The sequence below is a fragment of the Schistocerca nitens genome, chromosome 2 (genome assembly GCF_023898315.1).
Source record: "Schistocerca nitens isolate TAMUIC-IGC-003100 chromosome 2, iqSchNite1.1, whole genome shotgun sequence".
Classification (NCBI taxonomy): Eukaryota; Metazoa; Arthropoda; class Insecta; order Orthoptera; family Acrididae; genus Schistocerca; species Schistocerca nitens.
The window spans coordinates 581,581,038-581,602,647 of NC_064615.1; the positions used below are offsets into that span (position 1 = coordinate 581,581,038).

The 21,610-nt window shown below is 39.9% G+C and overlaps 1 protein-coding gene across 4 annotated transcripts in view; it reads left to right on the forward strand.

Moving 5' to 3' along the window:
- Positions 1 to 21,610, forward strand: part of LOC126236641 (phospholipid-transporting ATPase IF-like) — a 683,598-nt gene that overhangs the window by 530,267 nt on the left and 131,721 nt on the right. For all 4 annotated transcript variants that reach the window (XM_049946098.1, XM_049946097.1, XM_049946100.1 and 1 more), the window contains 4 exons: positions 5,816 to 5,980; positions 11,547 to 11,699; positions 15,672 to 16,314; positions 21,220 to 21,301. In XM_049946098.1, coding sequence (XP_049802055.1) covers positions 5,816 to 5,980; positions 11,547 to 11,699; positions 15,672 to 16,314; positions 21,220 to 21,301 — 1,043 coding nt within the window. The remainder of the gene's footprint in view (positions 1 to 5,815; positions 5,981 to 11,546; positions 11,700 to 15,671; positions 16,315 to 21,219; positions 21,302 to 21,610) is intronic.

Sequence of the window (21,610 nt, forward strand, 5' to 3'; positions counted from 1 at the left end):
GCGTATGTGTTTTTAACAACTTTGGTAATGCAGATGTTTTTGTAAAAGACAGCTGGGCTCATTTTTTATAATAGTTTTCATTTTTTGTAGCTTTTGGTTTTTTAGTGTACCTTAGCATCACCTGCAGCACCACAGTCACATGATTTTGAATATCTAAGTGGGTCGTAGACTTCTATTCAGTCTCTCATCAACCAGACATCAAAGGAAAAGTTTAAGTTTCGAATTTTGTGTTTAAAAAATCATCCATGCAGAAGAATTATACAAACATCTCATTATTTGACCCTATCACAGATTCCCACATGGAGGACAAAGAAATAGGCATCCCTGACATTGGGAAACAACTGAAAGAGTTGAAAACAAATAAGTCACCAGCTTGTGATGGAACCCCAGTTCGGGTGAGAGTGTTCCTTGGCATTGGCCATTACTTCACTTGTGTGTATCACAAATCTCTTGCTTAGCACAAAGACCCAATTGGCGGGAAAAAAGAGCCGGTGAGTCCCATATAAAAATGGTGAAAGAACTGACTTACAATTCTTCCACATATTCTAAGTTGGAATATAATAAATTTCTTTGAGACAGAAAAGTATCTGTCCATTGCTCTTGTGGAACTCAGCTTGCCCTTTTGTCACACGATACCCTGTGAATCATAGATAAAGGGCAACAGGCAAACTTTATTTCTGGAAACTGTTTGGTGCAGTGCCTCACTGCAGACTGTTAATGAAGGTCCGAGCGTACAGAATAGGTTTTCTAACTAGAACCCAGCTTAAACTTTAAAATTTTTCCTGGTGAATTGAGTGTTTGAAGAAATTTTGTGCTTTTTAGTTTGTCATTACCAATTACATTCCTTGATATTTTGATTGGGTACCTACCATCTTCAGCTGACCCATCAAAGACTGATGAAAACGTCCTCCATTCCACAATGTAGAGCATGCTGTCAGTGTTTTGGGTGTGCAGCCAAACCAAATTGACAGACAGACCTCACAATCTGGTGGCACCACCCTCGTTGGTGGAACCACGGAACTCAGTGGTCCTTAGCATTGCAACTCACCTCAGCTGTCAAATATCATGGAGGTGGTAGGATTCCATGCTTTACATGCCTGATAGTTGCTGTCATGGTTCATCAGATTTTCCAACACCATGTTTCCATGGATCCTTTAATAATAGAGACCCAAAAAGATGTGCTATTACCAAAATTATTGTTTTATCATACTCCACTGAATGTCCAGTGGAAATGTAGTGTTTGACAATTAGAAGACTTGCTTGGTTGCAAAAGGCAAGAGGTGTTCAGTGCAGTACTCTTCCCTGAGTGCCTTTTGTGGCCTACGTAAGCCATACCATACAGGCAAGGCATTTTGTAAATTCCAGCCTTCCACAAAAGTAAATTGTGCTTTACTGATCCCAGCACACTGACAATCTTAGATGTTGGACATCAAACAACATTCACTTGAAAATTATGGAAGATTTTTGGCTTCTTAAATGAAATGTTGCAGCAAAATTATGAAAAGCTAAAGACATTGTTGGTATGACCTATTTTTTATCAATTCCCTGGTTCTTGATTAAAACTGGTAGTGCCCTGTTAATCTGCTGGACAGAATATCCGTTTTCCTTGAACACCGTCTTTAGGTGGGCAAGCTCTTAGACAAACTACTTGCATCTGAGACTGTGTGAGCTCTGTGTGCAAGTGGTGTAGGGACACTCATAGTTTGTGACAGGTGATGATAACTTGATGATAGTAAATACAAGTCATTATGTGTAGGCTTACGAGAAACCAAATGTCCTAATTTTTATCCATTAAAACAAAACATCCAGGAGAGGTAGACAACCATTTTTCTCTATTTTCATAGTGAACTGGATGTTCCTATATATGGAATTGAGGTAATGGAGAAACTCCATTAATTTATTTTTTCCACGAGTCCACACTGTGAATGTTATAATTGACATACCTCCAAAATATAGTTGTTTTAGGGGCTGCTGATTGAAGCCCTCTATTTTCAACATCTTTATACAGAAAATGGTTGACCACCAGGGGAGGCAGTGGGCTATCTGTGCTCATACCATAAGTCTGCCCAAAGTATTCATGGTTGAACATAAAATAGCTTAATGAACGATAATACCAAAACAAAGCAGTGATGTCCACCTGAAACTTATTATCAATTATTAACCTCTTGATGGTCCCATGAGGTAATGAGGAAAAATTCAGAAGCGCAGAAGTATTCCATTGCACATGTGTAGGATCCAATCTTACCATAGGTATAATTGCTTAATCGATCATACATTTATCAACATACTCACTATGAAGTAACAGTACTGTTGCATTATCTTTATCAGCTTTCAGAACCACTATGTCAGGATCCTCTCAGAGATTCCATAGTGCAGCCATTTCTGTGGACATTAAGTTATGGCATTAAGGAGCTTTTAAAAGAGCACGACAAGTTTCACTTCTGATGCAGTCTTCAAAGAAAGACACTGTATGGATGCTTCAACACCAGTCATAAAATTTATTAAAACTGGCACTGTTGATGTTGGTGCAAAATGAAGTCATTTACCTAATATAGACAGCAGTGCCTCGTCCGAATTTTTCTCCAAGAGGTTGACGTTGGAATGTCATGCAATTGTCCTTGGTGGTGATGGCTGCTTGGCAACAGGCAATCAAATTTTGACATCTGCAGACAACATTAATCCTTATGGATCCAGTCAAACCTGACTGAAATCATTCCATTAACCCAATCCCATAATACAGGGCAAAAGGTGTGCTGCAACCTTCAAGTGCACAGTTCTTCTGCAATGGAAGACTTACCTTTCTTAAGTGATTTGAGTTGTTTCGCAACGCCTAAGATACCTATTTTTATTTCACTCATGCTAACAGCTGGTCTGATTTTGAATTCTGGAATATTTACTTTGTCTTCTTTCATGAAGGAATTATGGGAAACTGGTAACATTTCTGTCGCTATCACGCAGTATATTGACTGTCTTTTGCTACTGGTGTACTTTACATACGACCAGAATCCCTTTGGGTTTTCTACCATATTTTGAGACAATATTTCATTGTGGAAACTATTAAAAGCATCTCGTATTGACGTCGCACGAAATTTTGAGCTTCCATGAAACTTAGCCAGTGTTGGGGATTTTGCATTCTTCTGAATTTGGCATGCTTTTTTCATTGCTTCTGCAACAGTGTTCCGACGTGTTTTGTGTACCATGGTGGATCAGCCCCGTCTCTTATTAACTTATGCGGTATAAATCTATCTGTTGCTGTCGATACTGTATCTTTGAATTTGAGCCATATCTGGTCTACACTTACACAATTAGCTTGGAAGGAATGGAGACTCTCTCTTAGAAAGGCATCAAGTGAATTTTTATTTGCTGTTTTAAATAGATATATTTTACATTTATTTTTAGTGGTTTTGAGCCTCACTACAATGACCTTGTGTTCACTAATCCGTCATGATGCTCTCTATTATATCAGGATTATTTGTGGCTAAGAGGTCAAGAGTGTTTTCGCAATCATTTACAATTCATGTGGCCTCATGAACTAATTGTTCAAAGTAATTCTCAGAGAAAGCATTTAGTACAAATTTGGAAGATGTTTTCTGTCTACCACTGGCTTTGAACACGTATTTTTGCCAACAAATCAAGGGTAGATTGAAGTCTCCACCAATTATAACTGTATGAGTGGGGTACTTATTTGTAACAAGATTCAAGGTTTCTTTGAAGCATTCAGCTATTATATCATCTGGGTCAGGAGGTCGGTGGAAGGAGCCAATTATTATTTTGGTACGGCTGTTGAGTACAACCTCTACCCATAGTAATTTCTAAGAACTATCTATTTCTATAAGATAAACTACTACCAACAGACACAAACACACCACCTCCTACTTTATTTACTCTATCCTTTCTGAACACGTTTTGCGCCTCTGTAAAAATTTCGGCAGAATTTATCTCTGGCTTTGGCGAGCTTTCTGTTCCTATAATGATTTTAGCTTCAGTGCTTTCTATCACCACTTGAAGTTGTGGTACTTTTCCAACACAACTGTGACAATTTACAACTACAATACTAACTGTTGCTTGGTCGATTCTCGTCGTTTCTTTGCCCTGTACCCTTTGAGACTGGAGCCCATTTTGATCTTTCCTAAGACTGTTTAAACTAAAAAAACCGCCCAGTCCACACCACACAGACCCTGCTACCTGTGTAGCCGCCTCCTGTGTGTAGTGGACACCTGACCTATTTAGCAGAACCCAAAACCCCACCATCCTATGGCGCATTTCGAGGAATCTGCAGCCTACACAGTTGCAGAACTGTCTGAGCCTCTGATTCAGACCCTCCACTTGGCTCTGTACCGAAGGTCCACAGTCGGCCCTGTCAATGATGCTGCAGATGGTGAGCACTGCCTGCATCTTGCTAGCAAGACTGGCAGTCTTCACCAACTCAGATAGCCGCCAGAAACCAGAGAGAATCTCTTCCGATCCATAGCGATACACATCATTAGCCGACATGAGCCACCACCTGCAGTTGGCTGCACCCTGTACCCTTCATGGCATCTGTAAGGACCCTTCCACATCTGGGATGACTCTCCCTGGTATGCACACGGAGTGTACATTGGCTTTCTTCCCGTCACACAGAGCTTCTACACCTCTCTGTGAACTTCACTGAAGTTCTGATTCATTCATTCTGGAAACAGCACATAGAGCGTGACTAACCCATGTCTCTACAATATCCTTTCTTCAAGGAGTGCTAGTCCTGCAAAGTATGCAGGAGAACTTCTGTGACATATAGGAGGTAGGAGATGAGTTGCTGGCAGAATTAAAACTGTGAGAGAATGATATGAATCACACTAGGATAGTTCAATCAGTTGAGTAGTTTCCCTTGAAAAGGTCCCAGGTTTGCATCCCAGTCCAGCGCACAGTTTTAATCTGCCAGGAAGTTTCAAATCAAAGCACACTCCACAGCAGAGTAAAAATTCATTTTGGAAACAATCCCCCAGGCTGTGGCTAAGCTGTGGTTTTGCATGGTTTTTCCTTTCTTGTAGGAGCGCTAGTCCCTCAACATATGCAGGAGAACTTTGTGATGTTCAGAAGGTGGGAGATGAGTTACTGGCAGAAGTAAAGCTGTGAGATCGGGTCGTGACTCATGCTTGGATAGCTCAGTCAGTTGAGCAGTTTCCCATGAAAGGCATAGGTCCAAGATTCGAATCCCAGTCTAGCACACAGTTTCAATCTGCCATGCAGTCACAAAAAGATGACACAACAGTGACATTTAGTACACATGCAAGATGTTAAAATTTAGAATTTTAAGTGAATTTTTCTGAGCCATATAGTTTCATGTATAGACAAAGGAAAAACCACAAGTTGGCTAAATGTATATAGAACAAGAGAAATACATGAAACTGCAACCACTTTGGTGTCATATTCTACAATAATGTACCAAAGATGACTGTAACTTTCATTTATCCCACTCAAAACAACAAATAATCATGAGCACACTCACAGAACAAGTTTCCCTCTTAAGGGGGCAATGTTTTGTTTTGCTCATTCTTTCTTCTGTTTCAATTCCATAAATTCTCATCATGGTTTTTGGTCTCCATTGTTTACTTCCCATGAATACAGTCATTTCACTTAATTTGAGATTAATTATAATGTTTCAATGCTGCCTGTCATTTTCTATTTTTATATTGTACATAATGTTTTAGATAGGCTACTGTAAGATATTCCTATACTTTAGCTTGTAGTGGAGGAGGTGAGAATTATAATAATTTTAAAAATTTCTCCCTGTTATTCACTGTGCTATAATTCTGTTTCTTTTCTTTTCTTTTTTCAGTTGTCTATTGAAAGTCCAGTTAGTCCACTAACAAGTATTTTGCCTCTCGTTTTTGTGATAGTGGTGACTATGGTGAAACAAGGTTATGAGGATTGGCTGAGACACTGTGCTGACAGAGAAGTAAATGGTGCTCTTGTGACGGTCATCCGCAACGGATGTGCTCAGGTTAGTTGTTTTCAGCATTTTAAACATGGCAGTTGCTGGAATGTCAGAGTAATAATTATATATGTTACATACATTCAGGGGATAGTACTCTCAAATACACTCTTAAAGAGAAAAGAAGAAGAAGAAGAAGAAGAAGAAGAAGAAGAAGAAGAAGACGAAAAAGAAATGATGCACTACAAATGTATTATCTGAAAGTGATGGAAATTGGTAGATGTTTGTACATGTACAGACAGACAAAAGGTTACAGTTTCAGAAAAATAAGATGATTTTTTTCAAGAGAAAGAGTTTCGCAAATTGAGTAACTCAATGATGCACTGGTCCACCTTTGGCCCTTATGCAAGCAGTTATTTGCTTTGGGTGCCCTTTTAAGGGATATTGTGGCAAATCTAGTCCAATGGGCAGTTTAGATCATCATAATGTTCTAAATGTTCTCAATTGAGGAGAGATCCAGTAAGCTTGATGGCTGAAGTGGGGTTGACAAACATATAGACAAGCAATAGAAACTCAAGCCATGTGCAGCCAGGGATCATTCTGCTGAAATGTAAGCCCAGGATGGCTTGCTACAAAGAGCAACAATAGGGGGTTGGAATATTGTCAGTGTATCACTGTGCTGTAAGGGTGTCACTGATGACTACCAAAGGAGTCCTGCTGTCAAGTGAAAGGGCACCCCCGGCCATCTCTCCTGGTTGTTGGTCCATGTGGCAGATGACAATCAGGTTGATATCCCACTGCTGACCATGGCATCTACAGACATGTCTTCAGCCTGGAATCTCATTGACTGGAGTAGGACTGTCTTTAATGATGAATTGTGCTTCAAACTGAGCCCTGATGACCAGTGGAGACATGTCTGGAGATGTCTCAGACAGTGGTGCAATACCAACATGACTGTCGCCCACCATACAACCCGACAGTCAGGAGTAATGGTCTGGGTGCCATTTCTTTTCATTGCAGGACCCCTTTTGTTGTTATTGGTGACACTCTTACAGCACAATTCTAAGTTGACAATATTCTAAGCCTTGTTTTGTTGCCCTCCATGGCAAGCCATCTTTGGCTTACATTTCAGCAAGTTAATGACTGCCCATGCACAGCAAGAATTTCTTCTAATTGTCTTCATGTTTGCCAGACCCTATGTTGGTCAGCAAGGTCACCAGATCTCTTCCCAGTTGAGAATGTGTTGAGCGTTATTGGCAGGCCCCACCAACTAGCTCAAGATTTTCATGATCTAATTCACCAGTTGGATAGAACTGGGCACAGTGTCCCTCAGAAGGACATCCAGCTGCTCTATGAATCAATGCCAAATCAAATAAATCGTAAGGACCAGAGATGGACAAATGCATTATTGAATGGTCTATGTATCCTCTTGAATAAATCAACCAAATTCATTGAAATTGTAATCATTTGTTTGTCTGTGCAAATACATCACATCTACTGATTTCCATCCCATTTGTGGCATGTCATTTTGCTATTCTTGTGTATTTTATGTACATTGTAGTATATGAAGATATTCTTTAATGAAATGCATATCTGAAAGTTGCCAACACATTTATGCAGAATTATTAAACAGAGATGAAGGGGTCATTTAGGAAGATAGTTGATCTATCACAGATAGATAACTCATCTTTCAACATTCAATGTACTGCAATTTGCAATTTTTTACAAATTATTATTTGGGCTGTGGCTTTTGCCACAAGTTAAAAATAATTTATTTTGCAAATAATGGAAGCAGGAATTGTAACCACTCACCATGTTGTTGAGGCATTGAACATCTGATAAGTGCAAACAGAAAATAGAAGACATTGCTGAGATTTTCATGCACAATGAAAAGAATACTAAAAATATATAAGCTTTGGGACAAAGGCCTTTCTCAGATGTATAACTTCCACAGTTTCACACAACAACAACTCATACATCCATGGTTACTACCTCCAGCAAGGCCCAACTGCATCTGACATGAGCAGCAATCTGGAGGTGGCACGGGGTTGTGCTGGAGGGGAGGGGGAGGAGAGAAGTAGGAGAGGAAAGGACTTCTAGGTGAGCTGCATTGGCAGGAAAGAAGGCATGTATACACGACACCTACGCTTACTATCAAAAGTATGATCAAATGGGGTATCAAGTGGAAAATGTGACTGGATTGAGGACTTTTCAGTAGGGAGGATGCACCATGTTATCTCGGATGGAGAGTCATCATCAGATGTAGAAGGTATGCCCCAGGGAAGTGTGTTGGGACACTTGCTGTTCATCTTATGCATTAATGTCCTTGCAGACAATATTAATATTAATCTCTAACTTTTTGCAAATGATGCAGTTATCTGTAATGAAGTTCTGTCTGAAAGAAGCTGCATAAATATCCAGTCAGATCTTCATAAGATTACAAAGTAGTGCAAAGACTGGCAGCTTGTTTTAAATGTGCAGAAATGTCCAGTTGTGCACTTCACAAAATGAAAAAAACTAGTATCCTATGAGTATAATGTTAACGTATAATATTAATGAGTCACAATTGGAACTGGCCAACTCTTACAAATATCTAAGTGTATCACTTTGTAAGGATATGAAATGGAAATGATTACAAAGACTCAGCTGTGAGGGACGCAGGTGGTACACTTCAGTTTATTGGCAGAACACTTTTGAAGTGCAGTCAGTCAGCAAAGGAGATTGCTTACAAATCATGTGTTCGACTCAGTCTAAAATACTGCTCACGTGTGTGAGGTACTTACCAAATTGGACTAACAGTGGATATTGAATGTATATGGAGAAGGGCAGCATGAATGATCACAGGTTTGTGTGATCTATGAGAAAGTGTTACAGAGATGTTGAAGAAACTGAATTGCCAGACTCTTGAAGATAGACAGAAAGTATCCTGAGAAAGTCTACTAACAAGTTTTGAGAACCAGATTTAAATTATGTCTATAGGAGTACACTAAACCCCCTATGTATTGCTCACATAGGTATCATGAGGACAAGAGTAAAATATTTACAGCAAACACAGAGGTATTGATATGATCATCCTTCCCACACTCCATAAGTGAATTGAGTGGGAATAAACCTTAATAACTGGTACAATGGGATGTACCCTCTACGATGCACTTCACAGTGGTTTGCAGAGTATAGATGTAGACATAGCTGTAATGGCTAACTTATTAGTTTTCTTGGCTGATCTTTCCTTTGATACTACAAATATTACAAGCAATGTCAGCCAGATATCATGCTAAGGTCTTTTCTAAAATCTGGGTACTTTTCCATTTAAATCACACTACAACTACCCTCTTTAAGCTTTCTTTATTTAGAGTAAAAGTAAAAATTATAAGTTTTGTGCACCAGTTCTACCACTACATAGTTAAGAAAACTGTGTATGGTAAAGTGAGGTTAAATATCTGTGTAGGTTAACTGAATCACTGTATTAAAAATGAACAAGTAGGGAAGTTTTAGTCATTAGAAAATTTAGTTATCCTTACTTCTCAGCCAACCACCACCTCCTCTGATGTCTTGGCAGATGAAATAGGTAACTGCTGTGTTATTAACCATAGCTGAACTAACAAGATTTGAAATAAATTATTTGATCTTTTGTTTTCATTTTTCTTTGCATATGTCTGTTAAAAATATTAAATTAAAAGGAAGGTCAGCATTGGCCGTAATATTGATGTTTTATTGATAGCAGAATCAATTTTTGATCATATAATGATCATCTTCATTGCTGTGGTGTACAAGTTAAACTCAGACTCTGGTATCAAGTTATCAATAACCAACGCTGACCTTCCTTTTAATTTAACATATATGGTTGTTGTGCACACATCACTCCATGCAGTCACGAATCAATGTTACAAATATGTCTTTAAACGTTTAATTGCATACCTCATTTTTAAATGTTATTTTGGTTATATTTCACTATTGGAAATGGTCAGTGGTTCGGCTAACCTCAGTAAAATATGTCTTGTACATACTCTTATATTCACTGTTATATGAGGTTTATCCAAAAAATTCCAGAACTTTATCCACAAATTTTTTCTACAATTACCTTTTTCTTATTGTGCATGGTCTCCTTTGAAATACTCTCCTTCACAATTGATACACTGCTCCCAATGCTGTTTCCTATTCTGGAAGCAGTTGTGGTACACCTCTTGCTGGATCATGCAAAGCACCTTCTGTGAATTTTCTTTTATTTCATCTTTTGTTGCGAATTTTTGTCTGTTCAACGGGATTTTCAAATTTGCAAATAAAAAACTCTGCAGGGGCCAGTTCCAGAGAGTATGGACAATTAGGCAGCTCTATGATGTCGTTTTTTGTGCAGTAGTCATGCACCAACAGGGATGAATGTGCGGATGTGTTATTGTGATGCAAGAGCTATGAATTGTCTCTCCACATTTCAGGCCATTTCCTTCCCACATTTTCTCACAGTTGCCACAACACATCCCGATATTACCACTGATTAACAGTTTGTCTCTGTGGCACGAATTCATGATGAACTAGTCCTTCAAAGTCAAAGAAAACTTTCAGCAGGGCTTTGACATTTGGCATGACCTGATGAGCTATTTTTGGTCTTGGAGAACCTTTCCGGACCCATTGTGAAGACCGAATCTTGGTCTCAACATCATAACCATAGACCCATGTTTCGTTAATAGTTATGATTCTTGTAAGGAACATCTCATTCTCATTTGTGTGATCCAAAAGCTCTTCACAGGTTACGAGGCAAAGGTCTTTTTGGTCTTGACTCATCAACCGGGGATGAACTCGGCAGCAACTTGGTGCATTCCAAGGTACTGTGTCAGGATTTCATGACATGACCAAACTGAAATGTTACATTGTTATGCAATCTCTTGAACAGCCAGTCTTCAATTGGCATGCACAATTTCGTTGACATTTCTGTCAGGAGCATCTCTGGTAGATGTTGAAGGACATCCTGAATGAGGGTTATTTTTAACTTCCGTCTGGCCATTTTTAAACGTTGTGAATCATTCATAACACTAAGTATGGCTTAAGCACCCACCACTGTAGGCTTTCTGCATCATTTGGTGTGTCTCTGTAAAGTTTTTCCTAAGTTTCATACAAAATTTAATGCGGATACGTTGCTCATCTAACACTGCAAAATTCGCAAACTGTGCAACACAACATTCTACTCAATACAGCACTGAGCAGTAACTAAAAGCTGTATAACAATGAAACTTCTGGCTGTTACACATTAAACACAGGTATGTGCAGGGATGCCAACTGCATTTCACTCCAGCACACCATTGGCATGAAATAACGAATGTCTCGGAATTTTTTGAACGGACATTGTATGCTGATAGAATCATTACTGAGCATAATGATTATGTGTACTGTGAACTGCAGCATTCATAAAGCTAAGAATAAGACAGTCAGTCATTGAAGTTATCCACCAGAATGCTGAAAGATGCAGTCAATCAACATATCCATAAAATAGTTAAAATAGTCTGTGGAAAGATTAGAAACAAACATGAGTTTTTTTGTTGTGCTGTGGTTAGACTCTCATTCTACAGCAGTTAACATAATTAAGAATAAATAAAATATATTGAATTTTCTGTCATTCTGATTCTCCTTTCTCATTTTTCAGAAAGTGAAGGCAAAACTGTTATGCGTTGGTGATCTGATAAGGATTGAAAATGACAGTGACATTCCATGTGATATGGTGCTTTTATCCTCTAGTCAGAAAGATGGGAAATGTTTTGTTACCACTGCAAATCTTGATGGTGAAACTAACCTTAAGGTATGAATATAATAGAGGGAAACATTCCACGTGGGAAAAATATATTTAAAAACAAAGATGATGTGACTTACCAAACGAAAGCGCTGGCACGTCGATAGACACACAAACATACACAAACATACACACAAAATTCTAGCTTTCGCAACCAGCGGTTGCTTCGTCAGGAAAGAGGGAAGGAGAGGGAAAGACGAAAGGATGTGGGTTTTAAGGGAGAGGGTAAGGAGTCATTCCAATCCCGGGAACGGAAAGACTTACCTTAGGGGGAAAAAAGGACGGGTATACACTCGCACACATACAAATATCCATCCACACATATACAGACACAAGCAGACATATACAGAGGCAAAGAGTTTGGGCAGAGATGTCAGTCGAGGCGGAAGTGCAGAGGCAAAGATGATGTTGAATGACAGGTGAGATATGAGTGGCGGCAACTTGAAATTAGTGGAGATTGAGGCCTGGTGGATAACAGGAAGAGAGGATATATTGAAGAGCAAGTTCCCATCTCCGGAGTTCGGATAGGTTGGTGTTAGTGGGAAGTATCCAGATAACCCGGACGGTGTAACACTGTGCCAAGATGTGCTGGCCGTGCACCAAGGCATGTTTAGCCACAGGGTGATCCTCATTACCAACAAACACTGTCTGCCTGTGTCCATTCATGCGAATGGACAGTTTGTCGCTGGTCATTCCCACATAGAATGCGTCACAGTGTAGGCAGGTCAGTTGGTAAATCACGTGGGTGCTTTCACACGTGGCTCTGCCTTTGATCGTGTACACCTTCCGGGTTACAGGACTGGAGTAGGTGGTGGTGGGAGGGTGCATGGGACAGGTTTTACACCGGGGGCGGTTACAAGGGTAGGAGCCAGAGGGTAGGGAGGGTGGTTTGGGGATTTCATAGGGATGAACTAACAGGTTACGAAGGTTAGGTGGACGGCGGAAAGACACTCTTGGTGGAGTGGCGAGGATTTCATGAAGGATGGATCTCATTTCAGGGCAGGATTTGAGGAAGTCGTATCCCTGCTGGAGAGCCACATTCAGAGTCTGATCCAGTCCCGGAAAGTATCCTGTCACAAGTGGGGCACTTTTGTGGTTCTTCTGTGAGAGGTTCTGGGTTTGAGAGGATGAGGAAGTGGCTCTGGTTATTTGCTTCTGTACCAGGTCGGGAGGGTAGTTGCGGGATGCGAAAGCTGTTGTCAGGTTGTTGGTGTAATGGTTCAGGGATTCCGGACTGGAGCAGATTCGTTTGCCACGAAGACCTAGGCTGTAGGGAAGGGACCGTATGATGTGGAATGGGTGGCAGCTGTCATAATGGTGGTACTGTTGCTTGTTGGTGGGTTTGATGTGGACAGACATGTGAAGCTGGCCATTGGACAGGTGGAGGTCAACATCAAGGAAAGTGGCATGGGATTTGGAGTAGGACCAGGTGAATCTGATGGAACCAAAGGAGTTGAGGTTGGAGAGGAAATTCTGGAGTTCTTCTTCACTGTGAGTCCAGATCATGAAGATGTCATCAATAAATCTGTACCAAACTTTGGGTTGGCAGGCCTGGGTAACCAAGAAGGCTTCCTCTAAGAGACCCATGAATAAGTTGGCGTACGAGGGGGCCATCCTGGTACCCATGGCTGTTCCCTTTAATTGTTGGTATGTCTGGCCTTCGAAAGTGAAGAAGTTGTGGGTCAGGATGAAGCTGGCTAAGGTAATGAGGAAAGAGGTTTTAGGTAGGGTGGCCGGTGATCGGCGTGAAAGGAAGTGCTCCATCGCAGCGAGGCCCTGGACGTGTGGGATAATTGTGTATAAGGAAGTGGCATCAATGGTTACAAGGATGGTTTCCGGGGGTAACAGATTGGGTAAGGATCCCAGGCGTTTGAGAAAGTGGTTGGCGTCTTTGATGAAGGATGGGAGACTGCATGTAATGGGTTGAAGGTGTTGATGTACATAGGCAGAGATACATTCTGTGGGGGCTTGGTAACCAGCTACAATGGGGCGGCCGGGATGATTGGGTTTGTGAATTTTAGGAAGAAGGTAGAAGGTAGGGGTGCGGGGTGTCGGTGGGGTCAGGAGGCTGATGGAGTCAGGTGAAAGGTTTTGTAGGGGGCCTAAGGTTTTGAGGATTCCTTGAAGCTCCGCCTAGACATCAGGAATGGGATTACCTTGGCAAACTTTGTATGTGGTGTTGTCTGAAAGCTGACGCAGTCCCTCAGCCACATACTCCCGATGATCAAGTACCACGGTCGTAGAACCCTTGTCCACCGCAAGGATGACGATGGATCGGTCAGCCTTCAGATCACGGATAGCCTGGGCTTCAGCAGTGGTGATGTTGGGAGTAGGATTAAGGTTTTTTAAGAAGGACTGAGAGGCAAGGCTGGAAGTCAGAAATTGCTGGAAGGTTTGGAGAGGGTGATTTTGAGGAAGAGGAGGTGGGTCCCGCTGTGACGGAGGACGGAACTGTTCCAAAAAAATGTTCAAATGTGTGTGAAATCTTATGGGACTTAACTGCTAAGGTCATCAGTCCCTAAGCTTACACACTACTTAAACTAAATTATCCTAAGGACAAACACACACATCCATGCCCGAGGGAGGACTCGAACCTCCGCCGGGACCAGCCGCACAGTCCATGACTGTAGCGCCTTAGACCGCTCAGCTAATCCCACGCGGCTAACTGTTCCAGGCAGGGTTCAATTTTTATAGCGTCTTGGGGAGTTGGATCATTAGGAGTAGGATTAGGAGTAGGATGAGGATCATTTTTCTTCGTGGCAAAGTGATATTGCCAGCAGTGAGTACGAGTGTAGGACAGTAAATCTTTGACGAGGGCTGTTTGGTTGAATCTGGGAGTGGGGCTGAAGGTGAGGCCTTTGGATAGGACAGAGGTTTCGGATTGGGAGAGAGGTTTGGAGGAAAGGTTAACTACTGAATTAGGGTGTTGTGGTTCCAGATTGTGTTGATTGGAATTTTGAGGTTTTGGAGGGAGTGGAGCTGGAAATGGGAGATTGAGTAGATGGGAGAGACTGGGTTTGTGTGCAATGAGAGGAGGTTGAGGTTTGCTGGAAAGGTTGTGAAGGGTGAGTGAGTTGCCTTTCCGGAGGTGGGAAACCAGGAGATTGGATAGTTTTTTGAGGTGAAGGGTGGCATGCTGTTCTAATTTGCGGTTGGCCTGTAGGAGGATGCTCTGAACAGCCGGTGTGGATGTGGGAGAGGAAAGATTGAGGACTTTTATTAAGGATAGGAGCTGACGGGTGTGTTCATTGGCTAAGTTGATGTGTAGGTGAATGATTAGGTGGGTGAGGGCAATGGATTGTTCAGTTTGGAACTGGTATAGGGACTGATGGAAAGAAGGGTTGCAGCCAGAGATAACCTTAAGGTATGTAATACATGAATATTTATAATATTTTTTATTGTTTTAGACTACTTTTTATTGATGAAAAATAAAATTTTATAAGCAATTCCATAAAGATATAAAAAAATACTGTACAGCTAAATACAAAAGCTACTGCAGTTCTAATTTTGTTGTACAATGATGTTGTCATAGCTACAGAACTGTGATGTACTTAATATTAATGGATGGTTAAATAACTAGCAGTTGTTACAATTGTTACATCTAAATTTCTGCATACTGGTTGCTGTCTTACAGCTTTTGTGTCAACTTGCTTCTCTGAAATTATCTAACCAGTGTTGAGTTCTGGAGTTGTTTTGTATTGTACAGTTATGTACTAATAGTTAATGGTACTTTACAGCACCAACTTTGACTCATTAATGGTGAACATTTCTTTATGACATCATTTCTTTCTTGTAATGTGAATTTTGCATGATGAAAATGTGAAAATCAGAAGCTGGTGACAATTTCAGAAATTGTATGTTATCATGGAAATGGTGAGGTACTAAGATTTGCAAGAATTTGTCTCATACAAGATGTTTTCTTAGTAGTAATAGTACTAACATGAACATGATAACACTGAATGATTACTTCCTACGTTTCAGACACTCCTGTGTCCCAAGCTGCTTCGTTATTTCTCACAGCCAGAACAGTTAGCAACACTCCATGCATTAATAGAATGTGAACAGCCAACACCTGATCTGTACAAATTTTATGGAAAAATTGAAGTTTTTCCTGATGAAGCTGTCCAGCTAAATGGAGAAATACCTCTTGGACGAACTAGTCTTATGACAATCAAATCAAGTGATTCAGACCAAGATTCAAATTTGTTGAGGAGTTCTTCATCTCGTGTTAATGGTGATGTTCCTATAGGTCGAAATAGTGTTGTGAGTTTTAGAGCAAGCCAGATCAGTACTGATGCACCAGTGAATAGGAATTCTGTGATTAAAGTGAATAGTGATGCTAGCATTAGAACCAGTTCACTGAGCTTCAGAACATGTCACATGGCAGAAGACTCAGTGTCAAGGGATTCCACTTCATTAAGGAATGGCTTGAAAAGGAATTCTTCAGCAACACAGTTTGAAGAATGTGACAATGCAGGTAGTAGCAAGAGGGTGACAATGAGGAGAAACAGTGTCCAGAGCATAAGTTCTGTGAGACGACATTCAGTTAGCTTGTCTGCACCACTGGGACCAGAAAACATACTTCTTAGAGGTACAAGACTCAAGAACACAGATTACATATATGGTGAGTTATGAAATTTTCTTCATTTGTAAATCTTTTCTAGTTTTGCATTAGTACACATAAATTCTTTATTTCCTTCAAGTGCTTATTTCCTAGTTACAGTAGATGAATGAACATCAATAAACACAAAAACTATTTTAAGAATTGCATTGGCATCTAGTTTATTCCACAGACTGCTTATACCATAGCTCTTGTGAAGATCTCAAGTTGTTTTGTATTATTTGCATGTAATTGAGACAACATTCATTATGAGGAGTGGATAAAATTTTATCAAAATCTCAGTATAAGAATCTCTCACTCAAAACTTGTTTTCTGATTTACCTGTGGCACAATGACAGTAAGTAACAGTAAAGTTTTCAGTAATCCAAAGTCTCATTTGAATACCACAATACTTCACTAGGTATTGTCCCAATGAAAGTGATATGCCATCACCTTCCTCCAACATTTGAACTGGCATGCTCAGCCAGTTATAGAGCAATATACAGTTTAATGTGGACATCAAACTTTTGCATCCAACAGTGATTTAGATTTCCTGCCTAGCATGGACGTGGACATGTCAGAGGTACTATGGCTGCAATTAGCAGCTGCGGGCAGCTGTCATAAGGGGAGCCACTGCTGAGATATGCACGTTATGTGGCACCACCCATCAGTGACTGTTTGACACTGAGCCTGTGTCCCAAGATCACAGCATGGCTCATTGCTTGTTGTACTTTGTAGCTGTTTGTATCACACCCTTGCATAGCCAGGTTGACTCTCTTTGTTGTATTTTTATGTCACCTTTGCTACATCCCACACTTGTTAGTGATTTGTTCACTTCATGAATTCAGTTTATTGAGGATTTACTGGAATATATGTTTGATTACCTGTGGTTTGGTGTACCCCCTAGAGCAAGTGACAATAAAACGTCTCGCTTCCCACGCCCGGGTTCCCGGGTTCGATTCCCGGCGGGGTCAGGGATTTTCTCTGCCTCGTGATGGCTGGGTGTTGTGTGATGTCCTTAGGTTAGTTAGGTTTAAGTAGTTCTAAGTTCTAGGGGACTGATGACCATAGCTGTTAAGTCCCATAGTGCTCAGAGCCATTTGAACCATTTGAATAAAACGTCTACTTACCCCATGTAGGATAGAAAACAAATCACAGAACAACTGGTCTTTTTCAGAGTAATAAATCTCTGTCAGAGATCAAATAAGTGAAAAGTGACAAAAAAATCCAACTTTGTTTTCCTTTTGTATTATGTGTGACATCTCTGGATGTGATGTTTCACCAGGAAATCTCTCATTGTTGTGGTTTTACATTGACCTTTCATTATATGGGACCTTCCAGATTTCCAGTGAGGGGAAATTGTCAGTGGTGAATCTGTATTAAGCGCTTGGCAGCATAGGCCTAGTACAAAATTCTTTTTTTGTCTGCTAATACAGTAATAAAAAGAAAACCTGGACTATTAAGCAGAGGCAGAACTATAGGGCAGAGGCAGATGGGTATTAAAGATAATTATTACATCTAATAAGAAGACATTTGTCAAGAAAGGGCCAGTGCAAGATTTATGGTAGGATTGGTAACATCAACCCTTTTGTGAAGCAGGTGAATTCATGTGGGGTCAGGGGCACAAAACCTGGAGTATCAAAGAATGTGTTTATTTTTACACCATTACCTGTTGTAGAATGTGAAGTATTGGCAGAAGTGCCAACACCGTGTTGCTAGAGGAGGTCGAAATGCACGCGTTTAATTACACGCAGACTGGCGTGAGGTCTGGAACAGGACAATGTCTTGAGAATTGCAAATAAAGTACGTAGATGATGTAATACTTAACTTTAATCCATAATTGCTGTACATTGCTCTTGACGGTACAGGTTTTATAATAAGCTCAATATAACTGGTAATGGCGCCTTGCTAGGTCGTAGCAAATGACGTAGCTGAAGGCTATGCTAACTATCGTCTCGGCAAATGAGAGCGTGATTGTCGGTGAACCAATGCTATGAACGTCGGCTGTACAACTGGGGCGAGTGCCAGGACGTCTCTCTAGACCTGCCGTGTGGTGGCACTCGGTCTGCAATCACTGACAGTGGCGACACGCGGGTCCGACGTATACTAATGGACCGCGGCCGATTTAAGGGCTACCACCTAGCAAGTGTGGTGTCTGGTGGTGACACCACAGAATGTATATCGGTATTGAGATCATAATGGGAAGTATTAGCTATAGTTTCTGCTACCAACTGTGAAACATAATGGAGGCACTGCAATGACTGTTGACAGTCATATAATTATTTGGGAAGTTGAATGGTAATACTAAACAGATGATTAATTTATAAGACCCATGAAAGCATTTTAGTTGATCATGTTTGTACAGTGACACGCACATTGTTCCCAGCAGATCGTTGCATTTGATCCAATTGAGAATGAAATAATGAGTTTTGACAGGTCTCCACAATCATTACTGCGTAATTGTGGTGTGTATTGGAAAAACAGATATATATTTTTACCCATCATCTAGCAAGATGAGCCTCAAGACAATAGAACTGTTTCTTTGCAATGAATAGTATAAACTTGGTAGCCATTGTTGACATGAATTAATTCTCAATAGGATTCAGGAAGTTTTGTTTCACAAGTTGGACTACAGTGCATTTTGTTAGTATCCATGTTATTTTGTCCAAAACCAGTGTATTGTCTTTGTCAGTGTATGAAATTGAGGAAGATCTCACATTATTTCCAATGAACATTAGTGATCTCCTCAAAGAAGAGTCCAAAAATGTAATGATACCCAGTACTGGTATGCTAGTATTACCTGAAAAGGTGTCATCAAAATAATTTTGAAAACTTCTAACAAATATGCAGACCAGTAACAAATCATGTCTCCTCCTCCTCTCTCTCTCTCTCTCTCTCTCTCTCTCTCTCTCTCACTCACTCACTCACACACACACACACACACACACACACACACACACATTCCTCATTTTTCAAACTTCTTCATTGACAGAAGGTTAAAGAAAAGAAGAATAAAGGCTAAGAAGTACAGGTACCATGGCGAAGGAAGGGTTCATCCAAGCCCAGTCTCAGAAAGGGCATAAATTGTTAAAAGTTATTCGAATTAACAATGGATCAACAGTTTTATTGTTGTCAAATTTGAAACTGTAGTAGTTAGGAGCTAGATAAATAAGACAAAATTGCAAATATTTTGAAATAATTGATTTTTTCTTGCATGTTAACATATAAATGAAGGTGAATAGTTTTATAAATGTAGCTGCACATCCGTGTGTGTGTGTGTGTGTGTGTGTGTGTGTGAGAGAGAGAGAGAGAGAGAGAGAGAGAGAGAGAGAGAATATCTGTCAGCTATGAAGAAGGTCACTGTCCTCAAGATTAATTAATTAATTAATTTTGCAGTTTTAGTTGTGCAAATAGGGATCAGGTACAGGTTTTGCATTGTCAGTTTGTAAGTAATAATCACATATGCTATTTAATTATCATAGATACTACACTAATGTCTACTTCCAGTTTTTTGCATCTAGTATGTATTCACTAACTGAATTGAAGGGACTTTCTACAACCAATGATTTTATTGTATCTTATGACTTTCAATACTTTTCTAAGTGACTGTCATCATTCAACACCTCAGCTCATTGTCTGTACTCTATCCAATCCAGAAAAAATTTAATGGTGAATGATTTTTTTCCCCAATTTATGTTCATAACACACGCCACTTTCAACATGGATTCTCCAAATGTATTGGTGAATTTTTCTAATATTCAGTCTTCAGTTAATTGTACAGTCACTTGTTTCTTGTTCTCTATATGTTTATAAATTCCATTGTTTTATGATTACATATACCAACAATATAGTAACATTTAGTAAATTTTGATTTATAAAAACATAATGCTAATCATTTGTCTTAACTGCTGATGAAAATATGTTGTGTTATAAACTGATTTATAACACTGTATTTGCTTTACAGCACTTTTGCTTTTGTAAACAGAGCAAAATTGCTGTAAAGCAACTTTATAGACATGTATGAATCAGTAAACAAAAATGTAGTGATGTTGTATCTTACTGATTCGTTTGTCATTTGAATCAGGAGAACTTAACATCACAGTTGAGAAGTATTAACCTTCTGATGTAGTTTAGAGACTGTTTAAATTCAGAGGCTAATTGAGTGTAACTATGTTTTGAAGATGCTTGACCTGAGGCGTGACATTGACCTTAATTTGGCATAAAAGAGCATGTTGTTTAGTGAAATCATATTTCCTTTTGAAATCAAAGTTATAAATATCAAGCCCTTACTATATAAGCTTTACTGGTGGTATGCAATATATGTTAGAGGACAGATTAATACTTTCCACTTAGGTACTGAGCTGTGCACAGGAAAAATTATGAATCCCCTAGCTTTTGGACGAAGCCCATTTCTAAAGTTTTTTAAAAAAGAAATTGTTGTTGAGGGGATAAATAAGGGAGAGTTCATGGAGAAGGAAGAGAACCCAGAGTAGAAGAAGGATATGGAGAGAGCGAGAGAGAATTGTTACAATGGATGTGGAAGGGTATAGAGGAAAAGTAACAGGGAGAATGAGTGGCTGTGTGGAGGTAGGAGGGAGTAGACGGAAAATGATGAGGAACCAAATACAGGTGGTGCACAAGAACTAGTGGAGATTGAGGCTAGGAAAGTTGAGGGAGTAAAAGGTATATTTCAAGACAAATTTCCACCTGCCCAGCTCAGTAAAATCGATATTAAAGAGGAAGGTGCTGGAGGTGAGGGAGAAGCCAAATGTCACAGGTTGTGAAGCAGCCATTAAGTTTTGTATCTTATTCTGGGCAGTTAGGTTGCTCTCTGTCCACAATTTATTTCTGCATAATTCTACACTTAGTAATTTCTTATACTGCATTATACAAAGTGTCATTAGGGTATTTTCCAATTACTTGTTTTAGGTTGTGCAGTCTACACTGGCCAAGAGACCAAACTTGCTCTGAACTCAAAGCTCACAAGCAACAAGTTTTCTACTGTTGAAAGGTGAGTATCATTGACAACTGTACAGATAAAGTAGAGAGAAAAAGCAGACGTAAGTGTAGAGAAAAAAGCAGAAATAAACATAAACAATAAATAATTAATACAATCTTCATATTTTGAAAGAGCAGTCCCTTCCTTGATGAGAGATAAAGAGCATGATGTAAAGAATAAATCAGGGCAGACCCATTTGAGTTGTTGAATGTCATGTCCAAACTGAGTAACCTGCTTCCAGAAACCATTCAAAGTGTCTCTTATAGTTTAATTCAGTTTCTCTGTGGAAGACAGCACATAGTTGATGTGTAGAGTAGAAAG